This window comes from Medicago truncatula, chromosome 7, assembly GCF_003473485.1.
Source record: "Medicago truncatula cultivar Jemalong A17 chromosome 7, MtrunA17r5.0-ANR, whole genome shotgun sequence".
NCBI classification, from domain to species: Eukaryota; Viridiplantae; Streptophyta; class Magnoliopsida; order Fabales; family Fabaceae; genus Medicago; species Medicago truncatula.
Window position 1 is genome coordinate 50,666,619 of NC_053048.1, and position 14,301 is coordinate 50,680,919.

At 33.9% G+C, this 14,301-nt stretch overlaps 2 protein-coding genes across 3 annotated transcripts; one reads left to right on the forward strand and one right to left on the reverse strand.

Annotated features, from left to right (window-relative positions):
* Positions 1-137: 137 nt before the first annotated feature.
* Positions 138-4,788, reverse strand: LOC25499539 (probable E3 ubiquitin-protein ligase BAH1-like). Of its 2 annotated transcripts, none has more exons than XM_013594823.3 (7): positions 4,638-4,788; positions 4,211-4,414; positions 2,360-2,604; positions 1,833-2,081; positions 1,602-1,739; positions 601-659; positions 138-518 (listed from the first exon to the last, which is right to left on the reverse strand). In XM_013594823.3, exons 2-7 carry the CDS (start codon positions 4,395-4,397, stop codon positions 410-412), a joined length of 987 nt encoding a protein of 328 aa, XP_013450277.1. In that variant the 5' UTR covers positions 4,398-4,414; positions 4,638-4,788; the 3' UTR covers positions 138-409. The 2 variants fall into 2 exon arrangements, with proteins under 2 accessions (XP_013450277.1, XP_024625795.1); XM_024770027.2 differs by having other exon boundaries at positions 4,624-4,788.
* Positions 4,789-10,906: 6,118 nt separating this feature from the next.
* Positions 10,907-12,514, forward strand: LOC25499541 (uncharacterized). The gene is made up of 2 exons (XM_013594825.3): positions 10,907-11,129; positions 11,505-12,514. Exon 2 carries the CDS (start codon positions 11,516-11,518, stop codon positions 12,239-12,241), a length of 726 nt encoding a protein of 241 aa, XP_013450279.1. The 5' UTR covers positions 10,907-11,129; positions 11,505-11,515; the 3' UTR covers positions 12,242-12,514.
* Positions 12,515-14,301: the final 1,787 nt, after the last annotated feature.

The window sequence follows — 14,301 nt, forward strand, 5'->3', positions numbered from 1 at the left end:
GTAACTATTCACATATTTGTCACTAAAGTAATTATTTTCCCCCCATAATATCTCTTAATAGAATTTTAAAATGTTATTTTGTAAATTGGGTAAGTAAGCTAATCCAAGCAAATTGCTAGTCTCTTTATTTTCGAGAATTGTTCAAATAAAAGTTTAGAAGTTTAAATAAATATGAAAAGAATAACAATTATTCAATAACATCCGAGAGAGAGAGAAAAAAAATTTAAAAAAAATTGACTGTCTATAGAACAATCGAATCGAACTCTACCTCAAAGAGTGACCGTTGAGGGTGCCACTAACTTCCCTAAGTTCCCGTTTTTATTTCCGTTTCTCTCATTGATCAAAAACCATTTTCTATCTGCTACACTCCTACAAAAATGTTTCAACCGACAAATCATAACAACAAAACCTACAGCAATCCCACTGTATATGTGGATTGCATATTCCAAAATTCCCTTGACTGCTTCAATTGATCAACTCTTTCCCTAGCTAGCCTTTCTTTCCAGTAATCTTTGCACCTGAGAAATATTGAAAGTAACTATGATGATGACAATGTGCATACATAAATGCTATGAAATGTTATTTTGTACTGGACAATACCTTCTTTTCATAAGCAGATCGAGTTCTAACATTCGGACTGCCTTGGAATAAACTCCACCCTGCATAAAAAAATGACGGTAAGTCTTGATGATTAAAAACAAAAGCAAGCTAAAATTATGCTATAAATATCCAAAGGCTAACTAGGATAAATGACATAATGTTCTGTGTCCGTGATAAAGGACATTACCTGAATTCCATAACAGCCACATCAATGAAATTCAAGATAGGCCACAAGATAACTAAGACTTTGCACATTAACTACGAGTGATAGGAACCCAAATTTAATAGAGATCGAAATACTGTTATTTATTAAAAAATAGATGTATTACAGAAGGAAAAACCATTGTATCGCCAAAGCAAAAGCTCCTTATGGAATAGATATTTCTCTCACTGCTCAACACCGAAGATTCCAGTCATATTGTTACTGAATACCCTCAACTTGCTACCCCTTTTTTTAATGTAAATAGATATCCTTCTAAGAGATTATCTACATAAGCAATCTGTAGCCAACTCTCCATTTGGCCCATTTGTTGGTCTAAGGCCCAAACCTGATGCCTAACAAAGAGTATCTCTAATGAGGTGTCGTATTGGGTTCTTAAGTTAAGAATTTGCTCCTATTTGATTTCACAACTGAAGTTTGTGCATGGGGCTGACACATGTAAGGATTGTTCCTTATACAAGCAAGAGTTGCATAAAATTAAAGTAGCAGGCTTAAGAGAGGGAGAAGGAGAGAGTTGGTAGTTGGATAAATTTGTTAAACTTCTTCAAACCGACTCGGCAAGAATTGACCCCTTTTAAAAATCGGTAAGTAGTCCAATCGTAGTCGTGGTTGGGGATCTCTAGGCATTGATATCTAGAATGAGCCAGACGGGGAAAATACCATCCTTAAAAGAGAAAGGCTGACCAACCAGCCTACACCAAACACATTTCTGTCCAGATGCAACTGAACTAGTAAATTTTGTGTCATTTTATATGGCACTCTTATAGTGCAAAATTCATACCTCTCTGCATATAGGACACTTTGACTCTGGACTTGCAGCTTTAAGGCCCTGGAAAGTCATCACAGATGCAGCTGAGCAAGCACATGATTTGCAGAAGAAGTGGCCACAACTCAATGCATATGGATTGAAAACAAAATCCTATCATATCACAGGCCAAGCATTTATCGAAGATACTAATATATACATATAATTGTTTTTATTCATAGCATGGCATGGAAATTAGGATCTTACCAGGCAAATTGCACAATTTAGATCATACTCAAGTTTAATAGAATCTGGAAGAATCAATGTCATTACAGCATCCGTTACATTTAAATCACATGAAAAGTGACCACGGACTCCATCAAGCTCGCAACCATCTTGTCCACTTGAATTCAGGTAAAAAGCACCCAATTCAACCAGCCAAGGTGAGTGTAAAAGTTCAATATGCTCAGACTGCATCTTAGATTTGAAATTCTCCCCATTCACAGAACTGTGTACCTGTAGTAAAATAACAAAGGATATTCGATACATAGTTTGTTAATATGTTTCTATCATAGAGCTAGTTAGATTAGGTATCCTTGTTATCTTATTCATTTTCATATGGGCTCATATGCAAAAGTAGAGTCCCTTGTATTCATTATAGATCGTGTTATCAATAAATGAGATATTTTAGTAATTAACGATAGAGTGAACCAAAAAAAACTCTTTAAGTAAATAAGTATAAATGAAAATGGAGGGGGATGCACTAAGCAGAAATTGTCTCATTTTATACGTACTTTATCATATTTCTTAAGTATTTTCCTCATCGCAATTGCATTCATGGTAATGTACTCGATTAGAATTCTCCCTTCTTGGGCAAGGGCTTCCCTGTCATTTTTAAAACACTGGCGCATGCGCAATACATATCTCTGTAGTCCTTTTGCAATGTGAAGATGAAGGAGATGTTGAACTTTTGAACTAAAGTATCCTGCAATATCTGATGCTTCTTTCATCAACTCGGAGAAGAACTTCTGGTCGCATACTGCAAGTGGAAAACAAAAATACATTACTAGACTGCATAAAGTGAACCTTCTGGTTAAATAAAGACTTGTAATAATACTCGAGTATTTTGATTAAACATAGTTTAAAATTAATGGCAATTCACAAAGGCTCTGGTCAATTGCAAAGAATGTCCGAAGACGGCAAACCATCAAGTAAATTATTACGTGTTACTAAACTTTCTCTGCTTCCAAAGAGATTTTTTCCATACACAAGAGTCAAAGATCGAACCTCTAACCAGTCTTGCTTAAGGTGCCCGAGTTCATTACCACTCGGCCTAACCGCATGTTAATGAATAAAAACTACTCTTAGCTTTAAGTAATAGGCACTATATGTCAGTTTGGATAAACATTTTAAAAAAGAATCATGGAAAAAATAAATATTAAAAGAATCATACAATCCATGAGTTATTAAACAATAGATTTTCATCTAAGTTAGAACTAAATTCTGCATCTCAATCCTTTTTTAAGTTCTTTTGTATTTCTCCATGAACATCCACAAGATTAAAAGGAGTTTTGATAAGTGAAGAACAATAATGCTTTCTAGTTGAGACGCCATCACGAGTCATAGCTATTTCACACTAAAAGTTTAGAGAAAAAGAGAACCATCTACATAGGAAACAAACTTTCATTGATGAAAATTCTACAACGACGGCATTAACACTCTCACCCCACCAACCATTTTAGGCTTATTTTAACCATCCTAATTCCCAAGTCTTATTCTCATTATACTTATTTATATAATATCTAAAACCACTACTTATTGCACTAATATATTCACTTACTCTTGACTAAGTAATCTAGTAATCCGATACTAGCAATTAATTAATTATTCCATAACCCTGGCCAGGAAGGAACCAGTTCCGGTTCGGTCCCATGAACATCATAGGAACCTGCACCTTACCATCCGGAAAAAGGGCACATAATAATGAACATAAATGTTATTTAAACATCAACTTAGAACAACATAATTCAACAATAACAACAATCAAGCCTTATCCCACTAAGTGGGATTAGCTAATGAAGTGTTAGATTTGGTTAATAGATATATTATCAACCATCTATGAAACCTTATTAACCACAAATTTATATATGCTTAACCTTATGTAGTTGAAACACCTGAAATCGTTGTTAATGATGTATAAATCTGTGTTGATCAAGTTCAGTTCATGGTTAATGGGATATTCAATATTGATATATTCCCTGGGTTTCTAATTATAAGCAAATTTTACTTGTATGTGGTTCATAATATGGACCACATACATAAGTAAAGTAACTGAATGAACCTAAAAACTCAATTTTGCTTACAATTAGTAACGGAGGGGGTATCCATTAAACTACTCATGTGTTGACAGGTTATCGAATTTTGTAGTCTCAAATTGATGATCCAATGACATTTCTGTAACTCATCAACTCAAATGAAAGCAAACACTACTACACTATTGACAATCAAGACAGGTTCCATACAACAAATCATTTATTTAATTACTACCAAAAAAAGACAATACCTTTGATTCTAACAATTCATTTAAAACATAATAAAACAGAAAAATCAACAAAACAAAACATAAAGCGTAAAACAGGACATACCTGGGCAAGATTGACATTGACATAACTGGTCTTTATCATGAGAAGAAGTATTATTATTGTCTTTGCAATTTTGACAACTTTTCAAAACATTTTTCAACCTGTTATATTCAATATGTGCACAATTCTCATCCAATAGCCACTCCCGCTCCACCTGCAGGTACTCTTTGAATGTGTATCCGAATTTCATTTCGCTATTTCCAAATCCTAATTAAATATTAATTAATCAATAAATCAGTGTTCGAAAATTGGTAAAATATTCGCAATTGTGTTGAGCCTCAAATGTATGAGATCAGCTTGAGAGAATCAGAAATAATAATATCTTTTAATAAGTAAAAATGAAAAAACGACGAGGAGGATGAAATGAATAGGAAAAAGGTAAATATTCTGAGAAGAATGAAATGAACGCAAAGTACAGGGTACGAAGTACAGTTTCGTTAGGGTCAAGGTTGTCGAGAAGTGAATTGTTGAAGTACGAATGAGTGAGTAACTGCGAATCACGAGTTTGAAGCCACGCAACACAAAAGCTAGCGTATTTTTGGGAACTTTCTGTTTGGTTTTATTTGGACTTTTTTTTTTTGCATGTGCGAATTGTTCAGTTCAATGGTAACCACGATCACCTTTATGTGGACTAATTTTTTTTTTTTGTTAGCCATGTTATGTCATATGGGCTGGGTCTTTTTTTTTTTTTTTTTTTTTTATGGTCGAGGTTCATACTAACTGAATTAAGCTTACGAGGACATCCTAAAGAAGACATTGATAAATAATGCTAAAAAATGTGAAAAAATGGATTAACGAAAGGTGATTTTTTTTTTTGAAGAATAAAAAATTAAACACTGAATCGCTCCTTAGCACAAGGTGTGCTAAAGAGACCACTCATAAAGAACACAGAGTCAATCCGTTACAACAAAAAACAAAGCATGACTAGCCGATACCCAAACATTTTAAGGGGTCCGACCACCATCTCTGACTACCATACACAAAAATGGTGCTATGAGCCTTCAACCACCAATAAAAATGATACTTAACTTTTTCTAGAAGCTTAGATAGAGTGCTTTGAGAATTATTTTTTTGAACAAACTAAAATGATATATTATATTAACAAAGTGGAGTGCTCCGCACAAGACATGCAAAACGCAAACCATAGAAAGTCTGGCAGCATGGTTTAATGACGATGACTTCGTTAATGAAATCTGGACCAACTCAGCTTCACAAGTGCCAAATTCACAAACTAATACCATAGAAAGTCTGGCTACTACTACTAATGATGATGTTGAAATTCTTGACGAGGATGTGGAACAGGAAGAGCACGAGGAAGAGCAAGAGCAAAACCAACGACCCGTGCGAAATAAAAAAGATAAATTATGTGCTACGGGAGGTCATAGTTTACATTGGCGTAATTGGTTTCCGCGGAAAAAGTAGTTTTTGTTTTTATTTCTTATGAATAAAATAATTAGTGTTTTTAAATTAAATATATCATCATTATCATTACTATATTTTTATCTATCATTATTATTTGTTGTGTTTAAATGTAAAAAAATGCTGCCAAAAAAAAGAAAAAACGAAAGAAAAAAAAAAATGAGTCCCGCCAGTTCAAATGGCGGGAATGAGAAAAAAATTATTAAAAAAAAAATAGTGGCCAATCATGACGCGACGACTGTCAGACCGGCGGCCAGTCCCGCCGTTTCAGATGGCGGGAACGGCGAATAGGACAAACAAAAAAAAAAAGTGGGTCATTTTGAAAAAAAAATTCAATAGGGGTCAGACTTGAATTTTTTTTTGACAAAAGGGTCAGAAAAAAAGATTCTCATTTTGGCTTGCCAATCCCTTTTCTCCACTCACTTCACAGACTCTAGCTCGAGTTGAGTTCACTAGGCGGCAAGCAAATGCGGCAGCCAGCTCATGCACTTGCAGGGAAGTCACTTCTTTAGTCAGCCCCGTCATTTATTTTAATACCCCGCGTTGTATCCCGTCATTTATTTTAATATCCCGCGTTGAAGATCACTACTCTCAGTTTATTCAATTGGTGGGGTTGCCTAGATCTACTCACTTTTATCTAAAGGTTATTTGGCTTGCTTGTGTTTGGGCAATTTGGAAGGAGAGAAACAACTGAGTTTTCACAGATACGGTTATTGATCCTCTCCGTATTGTCGAAAAAGTAAAGTTAAATTCCTTCCTTTGGCTATCTTCGAACTATGTGTCTTTAGCTTTTGGTTTTCATGATTGGTGGAGACATCCACTCCTTTGTATGGGTGTCATGTAATGTGTTTTGAGTTTTATTTTTCTTGGTGTTGGCATCTTCATTAGGTGCCACGGTGTTGTATCAGATATTAGATGATTCATCACTTTAGCACACCTTGTGCGGGATGAATCACTTACTTTTGAGTAATATATTCCATTTTAATTTGTTAAAAAAAAAAAAATCCCACGTTGAAACATATATTTGTGAAGGCTTTGGATCATCCACCACACAATCTTTTCTTTGCTTTGTTCAACGAAAAATCAAGTATAGATTTTAATGGAGTAAAGACCGGTATGCTTTTATTAGAGTTGTTCCGCCAGAAAAGCGCTCAGGTAAGGGCACTTCCCCATACTTAACATATTAAACTAATGGTTATATATTATAGAGTAGAAAGTATGATCCATAACCGTTTAAAGAGAAAAGAAATTCAAATATACTTTTATTTAGTAAAGTTTGAATCTTTGTGAGAGATAAAATTCAATTATATACGATGTTGGTGTATGATACCTGGTGCTCAAAATAAAACTTTAATTTCCTTTGTTGTGTTTGACTGTTGTCAAGGACTTATTTACTAATTAGATGATATATAAGTTCTAATTTAGATGTAGTTGCATTCTAGTGCATAAGTTTTATGACTTCCATTTCTTATCAGCTACATGCATGCATGGACGTACTAGCTGTAGGATCCATATATCATATATGAGCAAAACTACTAATTCCATTGCCTATATATAGTTGATAGGTAAGTACAATTATATTGCTCTCATGGAGTATACTATTTTATTAGCTAATGGGTTAAATAAATTATGTTTGCATGTGTGGCGGTTAAACAATTATTTGTGCCTTAGTGGCGGATTAAAAAAATTATGTTTGCTTGTGTAAAGGTTAAATAAATTATGTTTGTCTTAATGACAGATTAAATAATTTATGTTTGCCCGTGTGACGGTTAAATAATTATGTGTGTCTTAGTGGTGGATTAAATAAATTATGTTTGCATGTGTGGCGGTTAAATAAAGAGAAATGATATTTCTCTCTCATATTCACATTATCCTCTTATTCTCTCTCTTCCTTTTTCTCTCTCCATTGTTTTTATTCAATGAAAAGAGAGAGAAAAAAGTTGTATGAAATGGTTGTTCAAATATCACTACTCTTAAATAAATTATGTTTGCTTGTGTGACGGTTAAATAATTATGTTTAGCAGTTAAATATTTTGCATCTTAATGGCGGGTTATATTTGGACTATTTAGTTTTTTTAGTAGCATGCATAACATTGCTTAAGAACTAAAATAAGAATGATGATTTTTTATTTTTTTTGTATTTCGCTCTTTTTAGTCGCTTATGTCCTGTATAATTTATTTTATAATATTGTATCGTATCTTTGGTCTAATTTGTATGGATTGTGGTTTATGGAAGCTGACCTCTTACACCAACATTTTAGGTGCAAAAAAGAGATGATGTATGTTGTGGTGTTTTGCTTGGAGCGCATACGGGGATGAAATTGGGTTTTGATTGAATTGTAATTATAAAAATAATTTGAAGGATATTAATTTTAATAATTTTTAGCATAAAGAACTTGTGAGATAAGGATAACAATATTATTTTTATTTTTTTGGTTTTTGACCCCCAAGTATCAGGAAGTTACGATTTTGACCCCGTAATTATTAAAAAATAATAAAAAATTATTACTTTATTTTTTAATTAAAAAATAAAAAAATTACACATGTGGCGTCCACGTCAGCATTGACTCGGTCAAAATTGATTTGGGCCAAAACTGCAAAAGGGGAAATACTTAAAGAGCTGAATTGTATTTTATTTTGTTAGGGTGCCAAAATCGCAACTTCCTAATTAATAAAAATTTCTAATACCAATTTTTTTTAATTGGTACAAATTTCTAATACCAATTTATATTTTGTATTTTTTTAACTAATACAAATTTCTAATACCAATTTTTTTTTACGGATTACTCATCTTGATTAGAACTATATCACTTAATAATAATAATAATAATAATAATCATCATCATCATCATCTCTATTATTATTATTAGAGATGGAGGGAGGTGTGGTCGGAGGTGAGTCAGGATCACACACTTATTATTATTCACGGCAGGTTTATCACGATGGATGAGGAGTTCTTTTTATTTAATGTGTACGCTCCTTGTGATATTCGAGCTAAACATGATTTGTGGGTTTCCTTGTAGACTCGGTTACTTCGGTGGAGAGGGAAGAAGGTGTGTGCGCGCGGGGATTTCAATGCGGTGCGCAGGGTGGAAGAAAGAAGGTCAACTCGGCGTGGGGGTGACGCAACGAATTTTGCGCCTTTTAATAATTTTATTGAAGAAAATATGCTAATTGATTTACCGTTATGCGGTCTGAGGTTCACGTGGTTTAAGGGCGATGGCGTATCTATGAATAGGATTGACAGATTTTTGCTATCGGAGGAGTGGTGCTTAAGATGGCCTAATAGTCTTCAGATTGGTCTTCTTTGTGGGGTTTCCGATCATTGCCCGCTTCAGTTGTCAGTGGATGAGGAAAATTGGGGTCCTCATCCTACTCGTGTGTTGAAATGCTGGCAAGACATGTCTGGTTATAAACAGTTTGTAGTTGAAGTAGTTTTATGGGACACAAAGGGGGTTGCAAAAGCCTAAAATGCTAGGATAGTGTGGACTTTGCAAGAAAAGGCCAAAAAAAAAAAATGAAGATTTTTTCTCTCCCAATGATTTCTATTGTGAATGTGGTGGCTAGGAAGTATTTCATTGAATATAGTTCCCGTGTAAGTTGTTTGTCTTATGAGTTTTCTCTCATGTACTTAAATGAGTTTTAGGAAAATATTTAATTTGTTATCCCAAGTGAATTGGTGCAAGAATCCAAGAAAATTATAACTTTCATAGTTTTAGTTTACAATCCTGTGTCGTGGTGCCCCATGGTGTCGTGTAGTGCGTATGAATTATCATCCAGTTTATAGATAAACTTATCAATTTTTTCTTCACATTAGTGAAACTTGCCTTCAAACAACCGTTTTCATTCAATCCACTACAAGTAATCACATAGCACATTAAAAAACTTAAAATTAATTTCATAACTCGATATAGAACAAGAATAATATAAGGAATGTCATAAAATGCAATTGTTAGCCCAGCAGAATTGGTGCAAGAACTTATTTAGAACTTTTTTTTTGGGTGCAAGAACTTATCCATGAAATTTATAACTTTTATAGTATGGAGAATGTGTGTATGGAAAAAAGGGTGTTCATGAAACATTATAACTTATTATAATTCCTGTGTAAATGGTGCAAGAACCCCATGGTGAAATTTATAACTTATTATAGTTCCCGTGTAAGTGGTTTGTCTTGTGAGTTTTCTATCATGTACTTAAATGATTTTTAGGAAAATAGTAGTGTTTTTCCAAAATGAAAAATTAAATTAAGCGTAATGCCTTGGATCAAAATCTGAGGTGTTACAGTCTCCACCCACCTAAAAAATTTAGTGTTTTCAGTACCATACAAAGAATACCAGGTTAATCTAAAAAAATAAAAATGAATACTATGCTCACAAAACAAAAAAGAATTTAAGAACATGAGTTTGAGGATCTTATGGTTATTGTGAGCTCTGAGTTTGAGGCTTTACCTGATCCTAGCGAGTCCCCATTACATAGTTCACCTACATTTTTATCATATAGATAACACTACTTATAATTATTTGATCAAGAAAACTACAAAATATTTGCTCAATTAAGTCCATCATCGATGAACCACCATAAACTATAATTAAGAGTTATTAGATCAATCAAGAGTATAGATTCTATTGTACACTATATGCACTATATCTTTTTATCTCTTGTCTCCCATCTTCATCTTTCATTTTCGATTTAAAAATCATTCATGTTTCATTATTCTCATTGAAATTATGAAGATGAAGGGTTTATTTTTAAATTATCAAATTATTTTATGCATTGAATTTGAATATAATCAAGGGAGTCATGAATCAATTTTGTAGAGAGGGGACCATACGTGTAACAAATTGTTACTTAAATTTGCTTAACCAAAAATGGTGAGGAGAAACGTACTCGAGAAAGCATAAATGCTTATTAAAATAGAAAAATAAAAAATGGTGCACATCCATATTTCCATTGCACACCTTCTATTAAGGCTTAAATCATTATTATGTTTTAGTGTGTCGAGGTTAGAATAATCTATGACAGAAACCATCTTGTGCAGAATTTTGGTTAGAAAGGAACTGGGAAGAGAAAAGGAAAAGGACGTAATTGTGTGTACCAATGTAAAGTTGTTCTATTTTTTATTTTTAACAAAATCTAACCATTAATTAAATCTAACGTTATTTTATTCATGGTCCACCGGTGAGGGACTTAATTATAACCACACCCTAGAATCCATCCAAAATATGTTTATAAAAGAGAAAAAATAACAACAATATGAAGCTCAATGGAATTTAACTTAATACACCCCACAATTATACCTATACCCTCCCAAAACAAATAAACTACTCAAAGCTGAGGCCCATTATCATCATTGACGAAAGACAAAAAGCAACAACCGCTACAGTCTTTGAAGTTGAATCAGAAACAAGTTGGATAGATCGGAGTAACTCAGCTAAAGCTTCCCGGGGAAACGCGATCGGAGTTTCTCGTCGGCCGGCAGAAACAAAGCTAGAAACGCGTCCAGGTTTTCCTTTCTTCTTTTTTCTTTTCTTACAAAATTTGGATGTGATTCCACCGCAAATTATGTCAGCGCTGGGATCTCGCACCTCAAACGCCACTTTGGACCGATATTCCCCAATGGGGTGCTAAAGCACAACATATTAGAGCCAATTATAAATCTTGTTAGTTTCTTAGATGATATTTGCTACTAATTGCACAATTTGATTTCTGAACAATATAAATTATAAACTTGGTTTGCTTGCATCTTGATATGTAATTATTTTCTTCATCTTAATTCTAATTTCAAGCAGGTTTTGGATAGAGTTTTTGTATGTAATTATTTTCATATCAAATGAAACCTTGAGTTCTGTTAGTGAGTTAATGTTATATCGTCAACCAGGTTCTCCGATAATGGCAAAAACAAATAAAAAGCGCCCAGAAAAACTTCATCTAGAGGATGATGATTGGATTATAGTTAAAAAGCAGAGAGTGATAATTCTTGTTCCTGCTGCATCTGAAAGATCCTCAACAGAAAATGAAGAGGTGAATCACATTCATCCTATGCCTCTTGTAATGTCAGGTAACCTCCAGAAACTTCCCACGGAGACACCTAACGAAAATCCTTCTAGTAATGAACAAGATAAGGCCGTTTCATTGGCTGTCCAAAAGAAGATTCATACTGTGAGAAGAGCTCCTCCTCCACTATTACCTAAATCACCTTCAGCCAATCCACCATTTGTAGATCAAAGAATAGAATCGGAAAATCCACATCAAGTGAGTAGTTTTAAACCCCACAGGTTAGTTGGAGTATCAAATACATCAAAAACTATTAAGCAGCCCAGAACATTATTTGCACCTAGAAGGTTCTCCAACTTTACAACTTTGGATCGAGGTTTGAGAGCATCAAATCTCGAGAGGAAGCTTGAAAGAGCTGGTGGGTTGAACAAGTGGCTGGCTTCACTTGGACTGGAGCAGTTTGTGAGAATGTTTCAAGGGAAGATTATCAGTAAGTATCAGCTGGTGAATCTGACCATGAAAAAACTCAAGGATATGGGTGCCAATGCGGTGGGACCTCGCAGGAAACTAATCCACGCCATGGACTGTGTTTGCCAGCCATATTGCTTTGAGGCCTTGTAGAAGTCTGAGTCTGTAGGATATTGAAAATTTGAAATTATATACACCACATCCCAGGACATGGTACTAATGTAAAACCTGGTTTTTGGATGCTCTTCTGATCATGGCGCTCGAGTCTCAAATAGTGTTTGAATAGATTTCTACTATTGTATTAGTTGTATATACTTATGATTCATGAATTATGAGCAAATATTCTAAATGAGTGAGTGAGGGAGGTTCACTCTGATATATTGTGTTTGGTTGAAATATAGAGGAATGATTCTCCTTTTCTTTTCCTTTTAAAGAAAAAAAGTATATCTATTTTTGTTTGGTTCACGACAAGGAGATAGAAACTTTGATGATATGATTTTTACACCTTATGACATTTAATGTGTCACTGCATCTAGATTTTTAAAAAGGTGTCCCTCCCTCCAAATTATGCTGACATTGGAAGGGAACCATCTTTGAATCTGAAGTAACTCTCTTTCCCCTTTCCTAAAAAAAAGCTAAATAAACAGTAAGATTAAAATAATTTCGCTCTTCCTTTTCATCTTATCTCAACTAACTAAGTAACGTTGTAAGTGTCTGCAATTCCTAGCTCAGTCCGTTAAATTGCCGAAATTGTTAGGCTAGATGTCGTAATTGAGATTTAAATTCCGACTCTCCACCTGTGTATACGAGTTTCTAATATCTATTATCATTTCGTCTATTAAAAAAATAATGTTGTAAGTTAATTTGCATAAAGTATAAATGTAAAATTATTTTTGTATATGCATCTTACTTGACACTTGTCATGGAATACAAAGAAGATAATCCTGCTAGTAATGAAACTTAATTGTTTATTAAATCCTTGTTGTAGTATATTTTTTTAACAGCAAATGAAACTTTTATTGATAATTAAAAGAAACTGAAACAAGTACAAGCGGTACTAAACCAAACACATGTATATAAAGTACATGTAGTACCTTGTTGTAGTCAAATGAGAAGTGTATGCTTGGTTTGTATGCATCTGATGTTGGTCTACCCCGTCGTACTGGAAGCTTCTCTTGGTCGTGTCAGTGAACTTCTTGTGGAGACCGGAGAGACAACAACTCTGAAATTTTTCCAACATAGAGATTTGTAATATGTGACCTTTGGTACATGGTGATTAATCAAGTTAAGTAGATTCAAAATGCTCTAGAACAATTTCGTCATTTGAATCAAAATTTGAGCACAATTTGTTGTTGTTGAATTTAAAATGAATATTTTTTTTTGAAGAAGCTAAATTAGTCCACCCAAATTGATACCGGAGAGATTCGAACCTGAGATCTCGAGGAGGACCACGCTCCTAGGTCCCAAGTCAATACCATCAGGCCAACCCAAGTGGATTTTAAAAAAAATAGCTTCAACTTATTTTAATGGTGTTGGTGCTCATTCTTGCACTAACATAGCCTCAACTTGTGGTGGTCTCAACCGTCACCACCATGGTTGCGTCATTTTTGCATTAAGAACCTTATTTTGTAATTGGCTCTCTTTTTATCTACAACATGGTTAGAAGAAGGTCATAACATCTATACTCAGGGGTGACCTTAAGCACAGGCTGAATGGGCGTCGCTCATGCACCCATTTTTTAAGGACACATATTATTGTTTTTATTTAGTACTTGGTAATTTTTTTTAGAAAATCTTGTTTATGAATAAATCTTTTTTGCAAAACAAAAATGTAGGAAGATAAACATTTGAATAAATTAAAAAATACACAATTGTATTGATTCAACCAAAAGTATCAAAAGTCTTAGAACTTGTCCTGCCAACACTCATCTTTTCCCCCGCTGCTTAAGGAAGTATGTGCGCCATGCTTCACGTTGTGGATTGAGCCATATCTATTTTTTTTTTTCTTTCAAGAGAAACAAATAAGTGTGTTCATATTTTGTCAAAAAATAAAATAAGTGTGTTTATATGCATTTTCTTTTGTTGTATGATCTTATAAATTTTCTTTTGTTGTATGATGCTCGAAAATAAATAAGTTTGTTCAGTTTTATTTGTTGTATGATCCTCTTACAAGTAAGTGTGTTCACTTTTCTTTCTAATTAATGCAAGGCCTCT

Coding starts and splice junctions, on each gene's coding strand:
- LOC25499539 (XM_013594823.3), bottom strand. CDS start 4,397: ATGAAATTCGGATACACATTCAAAGAGTACCTGCAGGTGGAGCGGGAG. Junction 2,605..4,210: donor TCAATGTCAATCTTGCCCAG/GTATGTCCTGTT, acceptor TTCCACTTGCAG/TATGCGACCAGAAGTTCTTC. Junction 519..600: donor GATCTGCTTATGAAAAGAAG/GTATTGTCCAGT, acceptor AATATTTCTCAG/GTGCAAAGATTACTGGAAAG.
- LOC25499541 (XM_013594825.3), top strand. CDS start 11,516: ATGGCAAAAACAAATAAAAAGCGCCCAGAAAAACTTCATCTAGAGGAT.